This window comes from Diuraphis noxia, unplaced genomic scaffold (assembly GCF_037042655.1).
Source record: "Diuraphis noxia isolate RWA-SAM2 unplaced genomic scaffold, SU_Dnox_SAM2 contig0002, whole genome shotgun sequence".
Taxonomy (NCBI): domain Eukaryota; kingdom Metazoa; phylum Arthropoda; class Insecta; order Hemiptera; family Aphididae; genus Diuraphis; species Diuraphis noxia.
In genome coordinates this window covers 69806556-69829824 of record NW_028301712.1, presented here as the reverse complement: position 1 = coordinate 69829824, position 23269 = coordinate 69806556, and the positions used below count along the sequence as shown (strand labels likewise).

The following is a 23269-nucleotide window of genomic DNA, read 5'->3' as shown; positions in this document are numbered from 1 at the left end:
GTCTCATTCACTTAGTCTAAAAACTTTCCAGTGTTTCCAATAATAAAGTCCGTAATTTGAAGGCGTCCGTTAGGAATATTTATTTACCTGTCATTTGTAAAACTCATTCCACTTTTATTGAAAATAAAAAAAGTTCAATAAGCTGTATTATTTTATATTATTATGTATTACATTTACATTATTTTATTGGTTTGTTGACAGATACGCAGAATAAGAAAAAATGAAGATTTATGCCGTTCACGGATTTAATTCGATCCTCTGGCGAAATACATTTCCATATTCCACGTAACCCGCAATCTTAGCGGGAAACTCAGTGTATTTCAATAGTGTGTCAGATATAAATCAATATTCCAAAACACTGTGGGAAGAGCAAAACAAATCTAACAAAATGATACCCACAAACGTCATGTCATTCATCAACAAGGTTAGTGTTTAATTTAGAGTTGAATGGATTTTAATGAACTCGTATTCTAACATCGTTCTGTTTTCACTTGCGGTGTTAATTTTCTTCGGGAAATAATAGTTACGGCGGTGTAATATATCCTTCTTGAAAATTCAATTAGTGTTTCGAGGATTCTCTGATATATTTTCTGGGATTCAAAAACAGCTTTCAATTGTATTAGTATACGTTTGCCACAAGGGCATGCATTATTGTGTAAATGCTTGAACGGTTTATTACAGTTCATATACAGTCTTAACAATGATGTTAACAACCGATTTTGGAGGGAAGAATAAAAAAAATAAAAATAATCACTCGATAAATTCAACGAGAAAAAAAATGATAAATAGAAAAATAAAGGTGAAAATATGTGTGCGTGTGTAAAATATAATGGCGATACACGGGAGGGGTGAAATGTCGTAAATGGAGTAATCAGCTGCCTTTGACGTGGCTACGACGAGAAAATAATGTTCTGTGTTCATAGAGTAGAAAAGAAATGCAGCCTCCAAATGGGGTGAAAAAAATAAAATAAAGGGAGAAACTTATTGAGAACTTTTTATGAAATATAAACAAGTAGGTGAAGCGTACGAGGACTTTCAAGAACATATTTTTTTCTCAGTGATAGTATATTGTGTATGCAGTGTCTTTCATATTCAATTGTTAGCTACTGTAATATTTATCAGATTTCAATAATATTTAATTGTGTTCATTATTTTTGACCTCTAAGATATAAATTGTCTGTCAATAATGGACTTAAAATATAAGAATGAGAATTTAATTTGCAAAACAAAACTATTTTAACATGTTATAAAAATAATTCATTGCCTATTATTCATAATACTGAAAAAAAATGAGATTTTATAATTTTTACTCATCGCATAGGTAGTGAAATAATTACCCATGTTGTAAATAACAGTGAATGTTATCAATGTATTAAACGTGATGGTTAGTAAATCAAAAATTTTTTAATATACGAGTAATTCTATTCTTGAAATTTAATTTTTACATAAAATAATTAGACTGTGAATAAATACCAAATAAATTATATAATTGATATTAAAAAAAAAAAAACATTTTATTAGTTTTTAGTAAATTTTATTCGAATATAAAATATTATGCGTTTTATTTATATATTTTGACTACATATATAAAATAAAATGAAAAATAATTAGTTAATGTAGGTAATTATTAAGTATGACATTATTAGGTATGTTAATAGAAAATAAATCAGCTTATATTTTAGATATCTCACTATAGTTACTTATTTGATATGATATTAATATGTTATTAATATGAAACTTGTGGTCAATTTAAAAACAATTGTTTTAATTTTATTATTTATACATTTTATTTATTCTGATATTTCTCATACATTTGTTTTGAGTATTTAATCAAACAAATTGTATTATTCGGCAAAAATATTAGTGGATAACATTTTTAATCTACTTTTATTTATAATTATTACTTTATTTATTTATTTATTTGAAGGGGAGAAGGCTGGTACTTATTATTGTTTTAAACAAATAAAGGGATGGAGAAGTTCATATACATTTACAAATTCAGAAAAAAATACGCTTGAGGAAGTGTTCTAGTATAAAAAAAAATGTATGGTAAAAACTACTTTGATTTAAATTTTAAACTAAATATTTCATTAACGGTCATATTCTAACTAAATGTTATTTAACCAAACTATTGATTGTTGAAAAAAGACCAAAAACAAACAAATCTTAAGCTAGATATCTTTAAGATAAGCTCAAGCCAGTTTTAAACTTATAGAATCATGCTTCATTGAAACTAGAAGTTTTTTTTTTGAAATGACAATGATAAAACGATTACAAAACTTCAGCTATCTATATCAGATGTCTATATAATATTAGTTTACAATGTTTACATATACTGTGCATTTTCACACTAGTTGTATTAAATTATGTATGACTGCTCAATGTAATGAATCAAAATTTGTCACATGTCAAGAGTGTTTTTTTTTAATGATCGAAAAAATTAGCTGACCCTTCACCTTTGTGCTCATTATAATTTTCGGTGTGTAATGACTCATAATCATAATTCGGTGGATGAAAATTGTTTATTCGTAACAATTTTTCTCTTGAAAAATAAAGTATAGGTCTAAAGTATAATTTAAACTACGATAAAGAAGTACCTAGTAATAAAAGTATATAATAGTATAATAATATATAAAAGTCAATATTATGATCTAAGTTTCAATATTTTTAGTATTTATTTATTCGTCTTTTTCATACTGATAAATAAATTTTACAAGTTACATTTTTTAAAAAAATTCCTAGGATAAAAAGTAGAAAATTAAAAGCAATGATAAAAAATCCACTCAAGTGAACTTTTCCTTAAACGAAATGGTTTGTTTCCCACTAAAATTCAATAACAAACCAATGCCACTTCACCAGTCAATCAAATGCCTAGGTATCACTCTGGATAAAAGATAAACCTGGCCCAACTATACCAAACAAAAACGTTACCTAACAACTTAATTATCACTTTCATCTACTTAGATATCAATTTAAATCTAACTTGAGTTTTAAGAACAAATCCATGCTATACAAAATAATCATTAGGCCAGTATGATCATACAGTATCCAAATGTGGTGTCCAGCTAAACACATATCCTAATCTTTCAGTACATTATCCTAGTAACTAATTATCACCGGTGTTCCATTGTACACAACAAATTCAGCCCTCCATGGCGATCTAAAAATTGCAAACAGTAAAAGAGCTTGCTAAAAGTAACTATAAAATGTTCCACTCTAAATTAACTAACCATACAAACTCTTTTATTTAAAAAATATCCTCTCTCACATTACTGAAAATTCCTCGTCAACTAAAAAGAAATCTAGAGACCTCTTAAAATGAGGAAAAAAATAAAAGAAGTTTTTCTGAGTTTCTGAATGATTTTCATGTGAATCATGTTTTTCTTTTTGTATATACTTTTCTTGTTATCCTTACTATTTATTGTTTTTATTTTGTAAGCAGATGGAATATATTTAAATAAATAAATAATAATAAAAAAAACATGAAAATAATTTATTAGTCTTACAATTTTGGAGTTGTAATTTTTTGGAGAAACACAAAGATAAATGAGGAGTTGATAAAAGTATGGCCGCTAATAAAATTGGGAATTATGAATATAAGCTTGAATGTTTGGTTATGTCCGAAGTACTACTATTAATCAAGGGATTCGGGAGGCTGTCATTTACGCCTTACTTTTTCTCGTTGATGAATTTCTATACACTTGACATAAGAGCATGATATTTTAGTGTGTTGTATAATACAATAATTTGTCTTTATGTGGAGGGTATTTTTTTTTTTTAGAAACACATGTATGTGAAAGGATAGTGGAGAACGATATCATCCTTCTATATGTTGGTTAGATTAAGTGTATAAAATGTATAGGAAAATGTTGCTAACAATAACCATACTGTATAATATATTAAGTGTTAACTATCATATTATTATATTGTGTTGAGGATGTAATGTTAAAATACATTTAAACAACTATCTCATAGGTAGTCTTATTGTTTAAGCCGTTAAAGGCCTAAACAGATACTTTATCAGTCATAATTTAAAAGAATTAGTAGCGTATGCTAGAACAGTCGAGGACTTCATGGCATATCTAAATATTCTTTTTTTAGCCTGAATGAAATTCTTATTGTATTTGGTTGATGAGTATGTATTCGCAAAAGTTTCAATACGTAGGTAGTGCATATTATATCAATGACAAACACTCAACACAAAAAGGCCTACACGCCAGCCTTGAATAAGTCTTCATATCCAATATATTACATAAAGTTTTCATGAAGACAAATGTTATTTACTTTCATCGATTCAAAGGGAAGAAGTTAAAAGTATCGCATGACAACCTTTGATGATGCGTAATGCATGTGGGGAAATTATTTATCTTGGTATATTTTTTTGAAAATTATTTTGTGGATTTTCCAAAATCATTTATATCAAAAATTTTGAAATATCGTAATTCTAAAATTGCTTTATATGCATGGCACAAAAATTAAAAACTAATTAATTCATATGTTACAACTTTACAATTAATATAATTCAGTAATATAGAGTAAAAAAATAATATTATATCATTTTTAATAAACCTAATAATAAATACTTACCAATTCGTACAATTAAATTAAAAATAACATTTGTATTTAAATCAAAAAAATACTTTTCACGCTCACGCTGATCTATCGTGGGTTCGCGTACTGAAATACCACGTACGTAAAATTCAGAATATTTATTTTTGATATTTTAATTATTATTGTTATTATTTTGTTTAATACGTTGTTTTAATAAAAGAATTGTTCAAATTTCGACATATAAATATACAAAGTTAATATGTATTCTGATGTAACGATGTAAGAGTCACGTGGTTTGATTAGTGTAGTCGGTAGACGAAAAAAAACCAAAAGATAAAAAACCATGAAAACAAAATCTAAAATTTTATATTTTGCTATATTATATTATATTCAAATGTCATATTTCATTATACATAAGTTTTAATTTTCTAATAAAACATTAATTAGATCAATAATCTAATTTAACAGGTATCCTTTACTTAACGTATACTCGTTTTTATATCATGTTATTAATAAATAATAAGAAATAAATTAAATATAGGAACAAATTTTGGTTTTTTTCCCCAAGATTTGTATAGTCCGGTGTGCGGACGTTTAATGGTCAATCGAATGGACTATAATAAGTACTGCAGCCCATAAGGAAATTAGGTAGAAAACTGACAATTGTAATCATGATAGTTAACTGTGGGAGTAGGAGTGGCGAAGGTGCTAAAAGAAGCGGAGCCAAGAAAATAGTGTAAGTTAAAGTAGTATCTATTATAATATATATAATATGATGATCAAAATTATTACGGGTACTGAATATACTCTTCTTTAATAAAACCATCTTATACATCTTGAAATTAATTGAAATTTCACCATATAAAAATAAAAACTATTGAACAGTTATTTTAATTTTCTAAATTTAGATGGAAAATCTAATTCACTGTGTCATGCTAAAATGATGAGTCATAAATGAAATAAATAAAATAATTCACTACCTACGAATTCTGACAATTTATAAATTCGATGTGATTATTTCTGACAACTAATTTTTTTTTTTTAAATGAAGTAGTACCAACTGATATATTTTCTAATAAAATATGTAATTATAATATAATATAATGTTTATGTTAACTTAATGTAATAATTTACAAATATTTAACAGTTAAGTTTTGTCTTATAATCATATAAAGGAAACTATCAAAAATATTTTAGGGACTATTGTGTGTATTATGAACCATGTTTTTCCATTAAGACTTGCATATTGAGACTCAAATCAGAAATTATTTCTCTTTTATAATATATCCTTTATATTTAATTAATATCAATACAAACCCTTTATTCTATTAAATCTATTCACAATGTTTGTTTGATAACCATTATACTGTCCATGATCAATCATTTAAAATGCAACTAGATTTTAAATGTATGAGTATGTAGGTACAATTGGATGGTAGGTAGGGTACATATATTACACATTACGCCTGGCGAAGCAATAATTCAGTGGATTTATTTTCATGTAAATTTAGTTGATATAATATAGTAATTAATCTTAATTACTTTCATAATAATTGAACAATGGTACAGATTTTATTCGTAAGTGATTTTAGGTATGTATAAAAAATATTTATTATTTACAATTCATAACATAATATTTCTTTAAAATCTTTAATAATCATATGATTTAAAAAATAATAAAACAACTTATTTTCATTATATACTTATTAAATTTTTCGATGTTTTAAAAATTGTACCTCTACAAAGCTTTTTAAATAAATTTAATTAAGCCTCTAAGTTTTTGAATATTTATTTCATTTTTAATATTACGATATAGATTTGAATATATTTTAGATTCTTAATTGGGCGAAGATTGTATTTATTTCACAATAATGTGTATTTTAGATTCTGAGTGGAGCAAGGAATGTACTGATTTTACAATGATGTGTGTTTTTTTTATTTGTTTTTTTCTGTCTGTCATCACGTTCTTGGGCAGTAAAAATGTTTCGATTTTCGACTTAAATACCTTGTTAGATTAGAAAGTGAATCTAGTTGATATTTTGGGGGAAGTAAAAAATTCTCAATATTTTTTTAAATAATCGGGATAAACAAACTAAAAATTAAGGGAAAAACGGGAATTTTAACACACAATCAGTTTTCGACAAAATCAATTTTGGTTTTTGATGTAACTTTGTAAAAATGACCATAGACACATGAAATGTTCACCAAATGTTTATATAAGTATATTCTATCTACCATGTAATTTTCAAAATATTTTATTTGTTTTGAGCTGTTTACTGACACATTTTAATTTTTAAACTTTTTTAGTTTTTTTATCTATAAATATCGATAAAAATGTATTTGTTGGGTAGAAAAGCTTGAAAATTAAATTCAAGACATCTAATAATATATGTATTGTTACAATAGCAGTCAAAAAATATTAAAAATACATAGGCACGATTTTTTTTATAAGCATTCAAAGTTCAATTTTTTACTAAATACGTAAAAACTATGGCAATGTTCAAATTATCTTAGATTAAAAATTAATAAAAGTTTTTCTTTTTAAATCTAAGTTTTCAAAATTTAATACAAGGCTCTAACATATTTTTAGAATAGCAGTTGAAAAATAAAAGAAATATATGTATAGTCACAATTTTTTTTATAAGCATTCAAAGTTTGAATTTTGACAACATACGTAAAAATCACAAAAGTATATAATATATATGATATTTTATTTTCATTATCGTTGATATTTCAGAACAACATGCAAATAATATTAATTCAACTTACTGACTACCGTATTAACATAATAAGTAATAATAATATATAATATATCCTAGACAGATAAATCCTCTCCGCTCAGAATCGTTTTTCGTATACAATGATATAATATCATTGGATTCAAATTTAATTCCATTAATTACAGTAACCCACTTGTAACCTACTGTATAGCAGAGTGACATCCATGACTTACTCGATTTTTTGTATCCGGTGTCACTTTTTCTAGTAAAAATAATGATAAAATAATACCGTTTGATGGAGGTTTCTGTTATCCAATTGGATCTAGTAAGTACTTTTAGAAGATCGAAATAATTGAAAATTCTATTATTTTTTTTAATAATCAGGGGAAAAATACAAACATATTTTGTTAAAATTGTAATATTAATATTTTAATCATTATTTGGCAACCTTCATTACTCTAAAGTAAGACCATCTTCGCTAAGAATAGTTTTTTTCGGATACTACGATTTTTAATTTAATTCAAATTTACCACACCCATTAATGTGACGAGATGTATTTCAAACCTACTATACAGCAGATCAGTTTCCTACATAATGAAGACTTTTTACTAATCAAAAATCTATTTAAAACAATATGAATCTCATTGTATTTAAATTTAAAGGAGTCCACTTGATGGGATTCTATTAAATCAGGGATGGCCAACCCGCGGCCCTCCTTGAAAAGTTTTTCGGCCCGCGACATTTATCAAATATGTATTTACAAAAAAAAAATTATATAAACACTAATATTTCTAATCTAATCTGATAAAAATATATACGAGTAGACACTAGCTTATAGCAAATTGTATTTTTTAAATAAAAAAAAGCTTAGGAACGAGTTGATTAATTTTATTAATTTATTAACCTTTTTTTTTTTTTGGCAATCCTATATGTGGCCCGCAGGATTGTTACGTATTTACAAAGTGGCCCGCAAGATCATTTGGGTTGGCCATCCCTGTATTAAATTGTGCAGTATCTCTTTGGTGATTAGATAATGATGCACGTATAATTAATGATACTACAAGTGGGTAATTACATTATTGTCTACATATATTTACTAAAGAATAATACACACTTTTTGTCCAAAACTGCAATAATTAGACTTATAAATAACATTTGATAAATAAAATTGTTGACACGAACAATTAATTGTGAAATTCTCGGTTTCCGATTGTGTGAAATACGATTTATGCTAATATTTTGACAGTATAATATAATAATGATATTATTCGCAATGAAACAGATGAATTACAGTGATTACGTTGGAGGAAAAAATATTGTTTTGGTTGATATCGGCTGGTTTCGACTACGTTCTATTCTCGAGTTAGATACCTTCGAGACGCATGTCATGCCCGCCGCTTTAGACCTTCGTGATCTTTTCCCAGGACGACACACAATCAGCTATGAATCTTGCAGCTAGTTGCAATGCATAGCCGACAGGTGGAAAACATCAATTCATAAATTATGATGTATGTCGTGTGGCGTGTTTTCAATGGTTTTCCGTCAACGTACTATGCCTACAACACCGTGGAGCCAGCATGTGATGTCCAATGACAACGTGCGTGGGCTTCTCACCCATATATCCCTTGACCCGTCAAACGATCAGCAGATGGGTCGTACTACAGGTGCTTGGCCATTTCCATTCGATTCTCCCTGCCATATATTCCATGATATAGGTATGATCTAGAATTTACATGCATCTTAAGCACTCGGTATAAAATCTAACAAAATCCTAATTTCTAAATGTTTTTTTTTTCCTTCTGCGAGACAGTCTCATGCCGTATTCCACGGAATTATCTCGTGTGGACCTGTGTAAAAACTCTCCCCTCTCTCTCTCTCACTCACTCACACACACACACACACACACACACACACACACACACACACACACACACACACACACACACACACACACACACACACACACACACACGCACACTTGAATGATACGCGTGCCTGGGGTATTGATTATTATCTGCAACGGAGGCGGTGGTGGCAGCGGTCGAGTCTCCGTAGTCGTATATAAGAGTAGGTACACGCTCTCCCCCCCGTATAAAATATCTCCCCATCGCTCCTTCGTGATACCGGAAACTGTTGCTGAATCGCCGCCGATGACGCTGCGTCGTTAGTATTATATTGTATAGTTCCGCGCTACGCTCACCCTCGCTGTTTCCCGCCATTTATTATAAAAACGAATTACACACCCAAAGTGCCGCCGCGCGCGTATTTGTGTATATGATATTTTGAGTGGGTAGGTCACGAGGTGTTCGTGTCACGGTAGCGTATATTATACCTTCATCTATCTAATTGCTTTGAAGAATTCGATGTTCAAATAATATTTATTGTCTTGTTTGTTTTCCGTGTGAAGTTTTAACCATCCGAGTGTGAGCTTGAATTACACCTAACGTAAATTTCCATTAAACCTCATAATTGTAAACATATATTAAACGCGTTTTATTGTAAAGACTATTTTTGGAAAATACTGATAATTTATTTTAAAAATCAAACTGATATAAAATCATTACCCATATAAATATGTATTATATTTAAGGAGTTGTGCTTAGGCAATTCTTTCGTTCCTTACTTTCACTACTTGTCTTTGTGAGAGTAGTAAATGATCATTAGTGTGTTTATGTTCACCACTAATCATCCGTCTCATACATATTACTCACCCGTATGCATATGTTATTTAGTCATTAGATCAAATATTCAAAATCAATTTATGGACGTGAAATACCTATACGCCTGATAGCAATTTAAGTTTATTTAATGTAATTACTTAATGAGTAAACAACTTTACTTCGCATCTGTTGGTGCACTTTTTCAATTTTAGCGAATATTTGATGAGAAATAGGAATAAACATTTTCAATTTTTATTAATTTTCAATTTTTTAGAGTAAATTTATTAAAAACTATTGATTATATTGATTATATAGTTCCAACCGATACAAAGTAAATTTCTTACTATAGATTTTAAATGTATTTAATCGAAGTACCTTTATTTTATTCTGTCGCTATAAAGCCGTTTTTATGAAAAATGAATAGAGTTTGCAAAGGCCTTTTGACCACTCTAAACTTGGTGTTCATATATTATTATTATTCATAACTCAATTATTAGGTATATATTATAATGTTTGTTGTTGTTTGAAGTTTATATTAAAGTTAGAAAATAAAGAATTTAGTAGGCAACTGATTTACTGACAGTCCTTAAGTTATCAATGATTATTAATTTAGAAAGAACAAAAAATTATAAAAATTAATTTAATTTCATGCGAATGTTCCTTGTTGATGTTTTAGTTTTTTATGCAGTTTGTAATGATCACACTGATCGAAATTTACAAAATTACTTATCTTTAGTTCCATACTTCTAAAGTGTTCAATTTTCAATCAATAGAAAGTCCATTAGGAATATGATACTTTTAGAATATTCTGTCTAACCTAAAACTTGAATAATAAATAAAATTATTATAAAAAACAGTAACACATTGTTATAAAACCAACAGGGGTATCTTATTATTTTCGTTCAGAATCTAAATTGGAAAGGTACCCTATATTATTACGACCACGTTTATTATTTCATGTATAAACCTTAGTAAGTGTTATGTTAAAATTGATTGATATACATTTAAATGAAAATATTTTTTACATACCTAACACATTTTTAAATAAAAATATATTCCTGTAATATATTATACATTATATTATTAATATAAATATAAATTAATATTTGATTTTTTAGAATTTAACGAATTATATCTGGTGGGTTTCGTCATTATTCTTTAGGAAGTATAATACGAAATGATAATAGAAGCATGATTACTGTACCCGTAATATAATACGTATTAATATTACTATAAAATGATTAATAATGGATCTTATGAATCCACGTAAGTGCATTACTGGGTTTCAGCTCCTATTAAATACTATAACAAGTTTATTTATGTATTTCTGTGTTATAAATTATAATTACTATTTATTATGTACGATACATTTGGTAGTATTTTAGTTTTCGGAGAGAGTACCTATTGGATGTTTATGATTCACAAATTAATTAAAACATAATTTCCATAATATAAACTGTAAGGTATATGTATATTATTGTTTTTCATATACCTTCACAATGATTTTGTAATATATTATTTTTGTATTATAAATTCTCTGTGAAATACATTTATTTTATTTTTATTTATTTTTTTTTTTATGTGAATAATTTTATTGTTTAAAATAATTAAGATTTTGATAAATTTTATTGGATCTTATAGTAAAATATAATATAATACTCTATTCGTGTATAGTCAGTGTAAATTAATTAATCTGAATTTTCGTGTTAATTTTGTTCAAATAAAAGCAAAAGGTCATTTGCTGAGTAAACTGTATTTTTATATTCAGGCTTTAGTAACCTTTAATTATAAATAAATTTGATTACTCAGAATATTTTATCTTCAAGTTTGTTTTTTGTCGAAGATTAACCATGACGTATATAAAAAAAAAAAATCGTTTAATGTTTAAAGTTTATGCATTTTTTCAGACTCATTGAGCATTTGAGTGGGTATAATCATAAATTATTAGGGCATTTATCAATTATATACAGTATACACGATATATTTAAATACAGCCTCTTATCAAGAGCAACACTACTGTTTTAATATTTAAATATATTCAGGTAATGTAATTGGTAATAATCTCTTCACTTAAATGTACAGCGAATCTTCTAATCTATGTATAAGTAATAAATAAAGATATTTATGAAACGAATTAACATAACTATTGAAATTTAATCCTAATCGAATGAAACAGAAAATAAAATGTATTATACAAAATATACATTTATTATTAGGTAATTATTAGTATACTTTAAATTTTAATTATATCCAAAATAATTAATTAATAGAAAATATTTTATTTTTATTCGTGATAATTTCATTATTTTTTCGGTTATTTTGAGTAACAAATAGTTAAGGATTTAACACAGTTATTGTTACTCTATCTTAGCTGGTATATAATATTACCTAGTTACGGAACTCTATGGGTAATATTTTATATTTTACACTGTGACATGCCATACCAACTTTTATGTTCCTGTTTATAAACTTTATTTCTAACTTATCCTTCTTTCTAATTTAGTTTTCTTAAGATTTCTTGGTGTTATTTAAATATTTAATTTATCCAAATGTGAATATTTTGAGTGATTTATCATGAAAAAAATCATATTATTACTAATTTTAATTATTCAATATTCGCATAGGTAGTTATAAATTCAAAATAAATAACCATACTCAATATTAAGATATTAAAATAAATTTAAAAATAAAAATATAATTTATACCTATTTTACTAACATAATTTTTTTAAAACTAAAAAGTTATAATTTAATAAGATATTTACACAATTTATTTTTAAAAAAGCTAAACCATTTAAATCCATATTGATTTATACTTTTGGAAATATAATTGAAACGTTTCATTATTATATTTTATGTTCCTTTCTATTATTCCTACTGAAAAAGTACTCATTCTAATTTTGAATTTTAAATCTCTTATTGATTTCACGAGAAAAATTTGTATGTATATTTAAATATTTCAAAAACCGAAATTTGAGTAAATCTATTATTAAAGGAAAAATTGGGTGAGCACGATTAGTATATATTAAAAATGTGTTTTTCTAATTATGTATCTGAACCAAATTTTAGTAATTTTCTTAGTATTGTTAGCTTGGTTAAAATTTGTATGAGATTTAATTATTGTGAAATATTCATGGTGATTTAATGTTAGAAACAGCATGAGTGTTAATGGTTCTAAATAGATTACTAAAATACATTAAAATAAATGTTGTTTTGTTTAGTGGAAATTAAACTGTTCTTGATATAAGTGATTTTGATGATTAGTACAAGTCGTATTTAGTACGTAGTTCTTCTTTATAGTTCACAATAGTTAACTATTTGTATAACTAGGTTAAGTATTCTTCAATTTGGCATATTTTGAAATAAATCTGACTTGCTCGCGTTATTAGCACTAAAACCAATTGCTAAATTTTTGATTAAACATAGAAAATAATGAATTTATACCAAATAAAAAATGATTTAATCAAATTTAAACATATTATTTCCATAAATAAATAATTAGCTTCTAAGTATTGTAGGTTTAATATAATTGCGTATGAGTTATGGATATATATATATATATATATATATATATATATATATTTGTTTATTTCTATAATCATATGAAAAAATCAACTACCGTAAAGTGAATTAAAAATATTTTAACAACATTACTTACCAATTATAACAAGCTATAGCTAATATCTAGATATGAATCGTTTTAGTGTCTCAAAACAATGGTAATAATTTTAAGTTCCCAAGTGAATTCTTTTAATTTAAAAAAATTATTTCGAGTACATATTTTAAGATAAGATTTTATTATTATGATACCTTTGTTTAAAAATATTATGTCAAAATACAGAGATTTATTATAACGCATTATTTAGGAAGGATAAAATATGTATTTTTTTTGAAAGGGGTAGGGGTATTATTAATGTTTTAATGAGTGAAGAATAAGCAAAGTTTTTATTTCACAAATGTTACATGTTACATTTTAATATAATATATGTCAAATACAAAATCGAGATTTGTTAGGTGTTATATTTTAACAAGTGTGCATAACTAATTTAAAGCAATAATATATTTCAGATGTCGGTAGCAATATTAATATTATATATAAAAAATAATCTTATGTTGCTTTAGAACTTTAATTTTCATTATAAAATATTAATTATATTTTAACTTACGAGTTATTTTTTACATAGAAAATACTTTAAACAAATTCATTTTGGTTAGTTATATTTTATTTTGATAATTTGAATGTGTTCAAACACACACATAGTTTAATTTCTATTATGCTTTTAAGCTTAATGTTTCTTTCGGTAGTTACGTGTATAAAAAGAATGGTTAAGAAATTATAACTGCATGTAATTATTGTTGATGACGTTGTTTATGTATTATGATATACCTACGAATAATGAATACTGTTTTTATGATAGATGTAGGTATATACTAACTAAAATTAAAGCATCAATTTCTTTCTAGGCGTACTTTAATTTAAAAGCTAACAAAATTCGTCTGCAAATGTTTTTTCGTTAAAATTAACAAAGGTATGTAATCTATGATAAATTGTTTTCTTTTTTTAGTATAAAAACCTTTAAACAATAGAAATATAATATTATGAATATTATACATCACAAACCTTTATCGTGTATAGAAATAAAGCTAGTGTTGAGATATAAAACCTTATTAAAATAATAATGAAAGGTACCTATCATTATTGTAACAGTAAGTAAATTTATTAAAAATTATATTTAAAAAAAAAAGTGGTTCAATAGTCAATATAAGATACCAATATAACTTTTTCTTCGTTAAGCTTTGTCGAGATTAAGTCTCATGGAAACATCGTTTTGAGGTTTATTACTATATTTATGTTACCTAGCGAATTTGAGATGTAGTTATCGTATATTTTATTTTTAATTCGGTCTGTAAATTTGATTAAATCTGTAAATTGACATTTGTGTATTATAAGACGGATAAAGTTAATTTAAATGTTTCTTAAATTATCTTGGATCATCAAATCTATAGGCATCCGATGTTAAAAAAAAGTTAATGTATAAAATAAGACTATTTGAAAAAATGAAATGTAATTTTGAAGAAAAAAATAGATTATGATTATAATCGAAGAATAAAACTAATAAAAGTATAGTGCAACCAATTACATTCAAATATCCTTAATTTGTATTGATTTTATTGTAGCATATCAATATTTTTAGTAAGTATCGGCATATTGGTATATTATCATCGTAATAATGTGATTTTACTGTTACCATATTTATCCACTAACTATAAGTACTTGACCTTAATTTAAACTTTAATATTTTGATAATGTGAATCCATCAAAATCATATTATAATTGGCTTAACACAAAATTATGTTACCTAAGTCAAAAAGGCGAATATTATGTGTATAATATAATCAATATATAATCTTCTTAGGTACATAACATTATATTATATTATATCTATTATAAGAGACTTTGGTTTAAAAAAAAAAAAACGATACCTTTATTTGAAAATAATTAATCATTTTTTATTAAACATTAATATCTATAAATACGAGTACCTACCTCTACGTATTATAATTTATAATAATATTTATAAGACTAGGTAGTGCTTTGATTTTGATTGCGTAGATTACGTCGTAACGTAATTGAGCAGTTAAATCCTCGTTGACGTGATTCGAATGGTGACATACACTGGATGAGGTATATTGAGGTCGCCGCACAGAGATTATAATAATTCATTAATACTAACGTAATAATATATTAAATATCTATATGAGTTATCAGTTAAGTATAGTAATAATGATAATAATAATGAATATTTTATGTATAATATTATAATATAATATTATAATATAATATTTTATATTATGTATTCGTCGTGATGGACTCGGGCAATCATCAGACGGACACAGAGACATTTTAAAGGGTATAATCAAAGGGGAAAGTTGCCCTGGGTATGGGCAATTCAATATTTAGGGGTGGAAATTTTTTTTCTGAAATATTTTTCACAAAACAAAACAAAAGTATTGTATTTTTTTTAATTTGTATTATTATTATTTAAAAATATTTATTAGTTATTAAAAAAAATGCATAATACATACATAACTTTGTCGGTGGCCATGGTGATGTTCTCGTTTCCGCAGCAGTGGTAATAACTAAATAATATGATATTTCGCATATTACAGACTACAGTGCAATGTGCATGCACAATATTATAACATTTGGTGCAGTCATATCGTGTCGTTGTGCAAGTATTTATCTTAAAATGTCATACCACTCGGTTCAATTTACGTCGATTATACATTTTAGTGTCGTTGTACACAATTCTTATTGCAAAATGGAATAATTATTCAATTTTTTATGTATCCCCATTCTCCACACAATAACTAGGTGCATAATTATTGTATTTAATATTTACTGTTTAAAATGGTTTAGTTGTACATTATTTAGTTATTATTTTAGTTAAATGCTATGATAGAAAAGAGGTGGTAATATTTTCAAATCTTAGATATCCGATGAGTCATATTCGTTAACACGGCGTAAACTCGGGTGTGCATGATAAAGTATATAAGTATATATAATTATTTATATTATTACCTACAAGTTGAGTTGTTTACTGAGTATATGCATTCAATAACTATTAAATTTCGGAAATGATCTAAATAATATATAACGATTGAGCAAAAAAACTCAAGGTGTATAATTATTATTATACAACTTAAACTTTACAATATTTACTTACCGACTATAGAATTTAATCAATATAAAACGAAATGCAATCGATGAAACATTAAATTCAATTTAGTATTGGGTTATAATAGATAGGTGTACTTATATTCATCAAATATTTCAATTAGTACCTATTTTTCATATTACCAAGTATTGGTAGGTGATAAAATGTATTCTTTGATAATTTTGCACATAGGTACGAATAATAAAACCAACATGACACTGTTTTACAAACATAAAACAATTTTCAATATTCAGGCTTTTATTTTACATAGGTAATAGAAAATTATTTTGATGTTGGCATTTTACTCAGAGATTGAATAGGTACTGTTTGAAGTTTTATATTCGCATCCGCTCTCATTGAAAAATTGATGGACAACAATTAAATCGAATTCTACTTGTATTATTCTTTAGTATAATATGTTTTTGAAATAAAAATAAAAATAGTATTAATTTTAAATGTTTTTATAAAAATTAAAGCTTATCATTATTACTTTTTACTGAATTCAACATTCAATATTAAAATAATATAGGTATTGATATTAAAATATTTTACTTTCAATTTTAGTATTCATTTTAAAATTCACGTTTGCATCTTTATGGTTTTTAATATTTGAGTATAATTTTCAACTTTGATTAACCATATTTTATCTTTAGTCATTTTTAATCGTGTTTACATTTCAATAAATAATTTATTACCCAGCGTCTAGTGAAGAAAAATACTATAGGTAGTTAAAAATATTATTATAAATTATAATGTTGAATTTGAAACAGTAAATAATTTTTATTTTCAATATACAATTTTATATACAAATTATAAAACAGTTATTATTTTGTGATAAATTGTTGATTTTAATTAAATTCTAAATATTACTAACAATCATTTTAGATTTTAATATTATTATGGATTTATTGAAAAAAATGTTTACAATATTTAAAATCTACATGGTTTCCGACCATTGTTTTTACTTATTGTACAAATAGCATATTTCATATTTATTAAATGAGAACATTGTTAATCTCTAAAATAATAGCCTATGATAGTACAAATACTAATATTTGAAAATACTTGGAACAAATATTGCATTTCTTCAGTATTTTGTAAATTTGCATGATGATTTATGAAGTGTTGTAGGCCATAGTGGCGTTATGATAGCGTAATATTATTATTTAATTTTCCGTAAAAAAAATATCAAAAAGTGAAGACACATACATGCTTATACGGAATAGAAATTCACTGAGATTTAAACACCCGCATAACTATACGCACATTATCATAATGTTATTATCGTGTTATAATATGATTAATAATATCTGTCTGCTCATCGCATGTGTTCTACGGTGTGATTGGCGAAATAACAATAGCATATAGCATAACCTCAATATTTATAGTTTGCAGCATTTGCAGCATTTGGAGGGTGGTCACGAGTGGGTGGTTGCCACCTGCTCGGAAAAAAATATTGAGAGGGCAAACTTATCTTTTATAATGGTCATGCACTGCTATTCAACAATTAGATCCAAGTGTCATTGAGTCCATAATGACATATTATTATAGGTTGAACGATGCGTAAGATACAACGCATAGTAATAATAATAATTCGCACGGTGCAGTCAGGTCGCACTTGTCGCGGTCGGCCGACAGTTGTCCGGTGTCGGTGCGCTTTCGGCGACCTGCACGTCGTCAAATAATATTTTTTAGCGCCTCAGCGTAGACAAACACGTACTGCGCACTATTATTGCGCACAGTCATACATCATTATTCGTGCATGCTGTTATAATGATAATATATTATATTGCGAGACGCGTGTTCTGCGGCAACGTCGGAGCGCACAGCTTTTACCTGTTACGCGCTGGGAACGAGCGAACACCGACGACGGCGCGACCGCGAGCGCAGTGTGCGTATAATAATAATAATAATAATAATAATACGCACACAGTCGGTGGTGGTTGCCCGGGCGGTGGTCTGCGTGTGAGCGTGGCGGGACGCGTGGGACGGCGGCGAGGCAGATGGTCCCGGGAACGACCCGTACCGTGGCCGCGGAGTAGTAGTCGTAGTCGTCGTCGTCGTCGTTGTCGTCGTCGTAGCCGCCGCGCCGCTGACGCCGCGGCGGCGTATGCATCGCGCGCGCCGCGCCATAATCAATACGTTCACAACAACCCTGGATAACGCGCTCTCTATACCTCTGGGCAACCACCTAGTCCACCTCGTCCACCTAATCCACCGCGCTTACTCCCCAACGTCGCCACTGCCACTACCGACGTTCACGTTGCTGCTGCTGCTGCTGCCGCCGTTGCTGCCGTTGCCGTTGCTGACACCGCCGCAGCCACCGTTACCCCGGCAGCGACGATACTCGTTATTCCTGATCGCCCGCCTTTTCCGCCCGATCGCTAGCGTAACGCGCCACGTATAGCGTATACACGGGTGGCAGAGTTCGCCTACCAGTTGCGCTCTCCACAATATTATTATCAGACGATCAGAAACCTAGCTCCTCGTCGTCATCGTCGTCATTGTCATTGTCATTGTCATCGCCTCCGCCGCCGTCGTTGTCCTGTTTAACCTGTCCCGATTTAGCACGCGCCCCACTTACTCAAAATATACTATCCAAGTGTATTATTCATATCGGTCCTCGTGGTTAAACGAATTACGACGGACAGGACACAGCTGCTGCCATCATTGTTATTGTTGTTGTTGTTGTTACTGTTCTTGTAAGCGCGTATCAACGCATACAAATTTGTTCTAATAATATTATTATTCTATTATTTGTTGGATTCGATAAGCTATGTCACATAATTCTTTGTTTCCGGACGAAACTACGGACTTGCAAGTCGCATATCAATAGACTTTGGAAGTACTTGCGAATAACTTGTTAAACATTGATTTATGTTTGAAGTCATTAGCAATTATTCAGAGGGCTCCAACTTCGTACACGTGCATAACTGAGGGTCCATGGGAAATTTTGTTTTCACTAAAAAAAAAAAAAAAAAAAAAAAAAAAACTATAACGTTCGAATGAAAACTTCGATAGTATAGTGTTGTCGATTCGTTTCAATGGACCTTTTTGTTATGAAACTGTCTAGGTCTGATATTTATATAAGTTTGGTTAAATATTTTGGTGATTTTGAAGTTGACCATGTTAAAAGTGAACAAGTGATTAGTATATATAAATTGTTGTCATAAATATGAAAATATCACAATTAGTAGCACATTCTAACAATACGAACACTTAATCTGCAATCTATATAATATGATAATCTACAAAGTAAACATAATCTGTATACTTAGTTCAATTATTTCATGTTTTTATGACACGGACCTAACCAACCCAATCTAATAGAAAATTAAAAAAAAAAAAACGATAAGATAGGTCATATATAGGACAGGTACGCATCTATAATGTATATTTTGTGTTCATAATATGGTCGATTGTAGCTTCTTATATTTACCTTTCGTTCACACGAGCACGAATTTTATTAAGCCTATTATGCATAAGTAATACAATTATAGTGTCATAGTGCTAATTTATGGCACATGCCATATTTGTACTTTTGTGGTATCAAATCATAAATATGTCAGCTGTTAAAACATGAATATCGCTATTAAGATATCGTATCAGGTTTTAGTTTAATCAATCTATATCTATTGGAAATTTGGAACGCGATAACCGATCATGACACATCACTTATACGTATAAGTCTACACAATTTGTAAATTTTCACATTAAAATTGGTTCAAAAATCTTACTTGACTATGTAAACTTATTATTATTTTTTCTACGAACGTGCTATAAAGTCGATTAATGGTTAAGTTATTGAATTATTTTTATTTTTGATAATTACACACCATGACAGACAAAAATAAAAATATAAAATATAAACAACAGCTTTATTAACTTGTATTAATATAAATAATATAATATTATTCATTGAAAAATCGAATTTATGAGCTCAATTCATTATAATAATAATATATGAAGTACAGTGGTTTATTGTCTCAGATGAAATCTATTGGGGCCGAAGATACTGTGTAAATAATTATATTAACACAGAGCTTATAAATAATAGATATTTAAATTAATAAAATAATTTATTCATAATAATAATTCATTATTAATTATATAAGATAATTATTATGATATTTATTGTTCGTAGTATAATACAATATTGAATAATATTATGCAGATGGTATATTGTTAGAAAATCAATAAATCAACTGTAAACAATAACACAATATTATTATTTTTTTTTATCAATAATTGATGGACTAAGTTAATTTGAATTTAATTGTTTGAATATAAATATGTATCTGGTTAGATTTTAACTCTAGTTTGTTCAAAATACTAAAGATAGCAGCATTTATTGGTTTTTGTTTTTTGAAACTTTGTAGGTTTACAATTTATTTCAACATTAATTACAGTACACATTTATCGGTTATTTCAACTTAATTTTGTTTGAAACTAAAACCAAGTAAAATTAACTGAATCTATGTATTATTATTATTATCTTGGGAATTATTTATCAAATATAAAAGAAGCTTAAAGAAATAATTATGATTATGAAACTTTTTAAAATCATCATAATATAGTACATTTATAATTAAAATTGTATAAAATAAACGCAATACATTTACGTGTACCTATTGCAATATGATTGTAAATTAGTAAATTAGGACTTATTAGATCACTTTGTGTTGAGATAAATATGTTAAAATTTAAGATTTCTGAAACATAGATGGTATTATGATGTATAGGAAATTTCATTCAAATGCAATTTCGATTACGTGATTTATTAAGGTAGATATACTTTAATTTGTATAAACTTAATTACGTAACGAATCACATGTTATACAGTAACATCGGTAATCGGACACTAAACTTGCTCACTTCTTTTTCGTTACGAAATAGTACATAATATACACACGCTTATTTTTATTCGTCATCGGCTTGCAAACGAACCTTCGATAATCCACAATATTATATCCATATTATGTCATAGTCGTGGTTAAAATCGTAAATCGTAGTACAGCACGTTACGCGATTATTTTACCAAGGTTTCCTTGGAATTAAGCACTTAACATAATATAATAATAATAATATAATGGTTATCATAGAGCCGTATTAAACTGTCTGTTTTTAAACAAGGGACCTGTAGTGGTTAATAATATAGCGACATGTGCGGCAAATAATGCAGCAACTAAATTTTAGAATTTTTTTTCCTCAATCTGGTGTTTCTGTTTTTTTTTTTTTTTTTTTTTGATTTCCAACGAATTTGATTGTGGCATAAATCAACCAAAGACATTATACAATAAAATACATTTACTGCCGTCTTTTTCGGGAGTTCAAATTCAGTTATCAGTCTTACAATAACCATCTTTGCCTTTCGGTTTCTTCGCGTCCTATTCAATTCATGACGATTTTTTATACAACGATAATATTGTATATATAGTGCACTGAAATTCCGCCGAAAAATGTCTACCTATAAGTTAAAATTACAACCGTTTTCGCGTAACCATCTGCAAGGGAATATAATTATGTAGGGGGAAACATCTTAATACCCGATGCTCTCGGTCCTGAAATTTTGTTCGCTATTCAAGGATTGTTTGAAGGTATCCTTTAAAATAGGTAGTTATAATGCCACACAGCGTGACAAAATTTCGACAAAACGAGTTTTGAACGATACTCCGCATCACTTCTCGACTGACAAAACGTGCTATCCGTTTCCCTGGGATTACTCGTCGCGATACACTAATAAAGGTATCTGATAAGAAATATTTAAGTGTTAGACATCTATATATTTTGTATTCACAGGTATCTTGTATGGGAACAGCGACAATTGTATACGCCTCTACAACTCGCTTATTTTTTGTAATTTGTTGTAGGTACTTACGATTAATGTTTGAAAAATACTATAGAACGATCTTAGTAAGATAGTCGTGCGAAATATTCTAAATATTAAATACTATAATAAAATACTGTGCATTATGGTCATTGCTCGCTTTGTATAAGTTATATTACGAATTAATGCATTTAGATCGCGTATCTATACTAGGATATACGTGTAGTTTATATATAGAGTTATTGTATTATTGCGGATGGCAACAGAATAATTGGGTCGAAGGAACATTTGGAACGGGAGGGGGCTGAAACTTGAATGACAGTAGTGTCCCAATTAGAACATTTTGGTCTTAAGATATCGGTGAATGTACATAATAGGTACCACCAAATATACTCTAATATAAGATGGCGTATGGGTTTTTTCAATTAATTTGAATAAAAAAGTCTGGCGTATGTGTTGTAATACATTAAACACCATGTAGCAATATTATTATTTTATAACAAATATGACTAATGAAAGAATGGTAATAAATAATAATCTACAAATAATTATTAAGTACTTATTGTAATTTAACAATTTTAATTCATTTTTTTTTTTAATTTCACAAAGGTATCAAAACCTTTTTGAAAATATATTTTACAGTCCATTAATAATATTAGGTGAAGTATCCATAGCACCGCATGCAGCTAGGTGACTAAGTGACAGCCAGGGATATTAATATTGGATAATTTGTTTTTATTGCAGACTATATGGATACTTCTTTATTTTGATATATTTATGGTAAATAATTCAT

At 27.6% G+C, this 23269-nt stretch overlaps 1 protein-coding gene across 2 annotated transcripts in view; it reads left to right on the top strand.

Annotated features, from left to right (window-relative positions):
* Fife (regulating synaptic membrane exocytosis protein fife) overlaps positions 1–23269 on the top strand; it is a 212593-nt gene that overhangs the window by 29075 nt on the left and 160249 nt on the right. For both annotated transcript variants that reach the window (XM_089219690.1, XM_089219689.1), the window contains exon 2: positions 202–424. In XM_089219690.1, the coding sequence (XP_089075816.1) occupies positions 389–424 (36 nt within the window). In that variant the 5' untranslated portion in view covers positions 202–388. The remainder of the gene's footprint in view (positions 1–201; positions 425–23269) is intronic.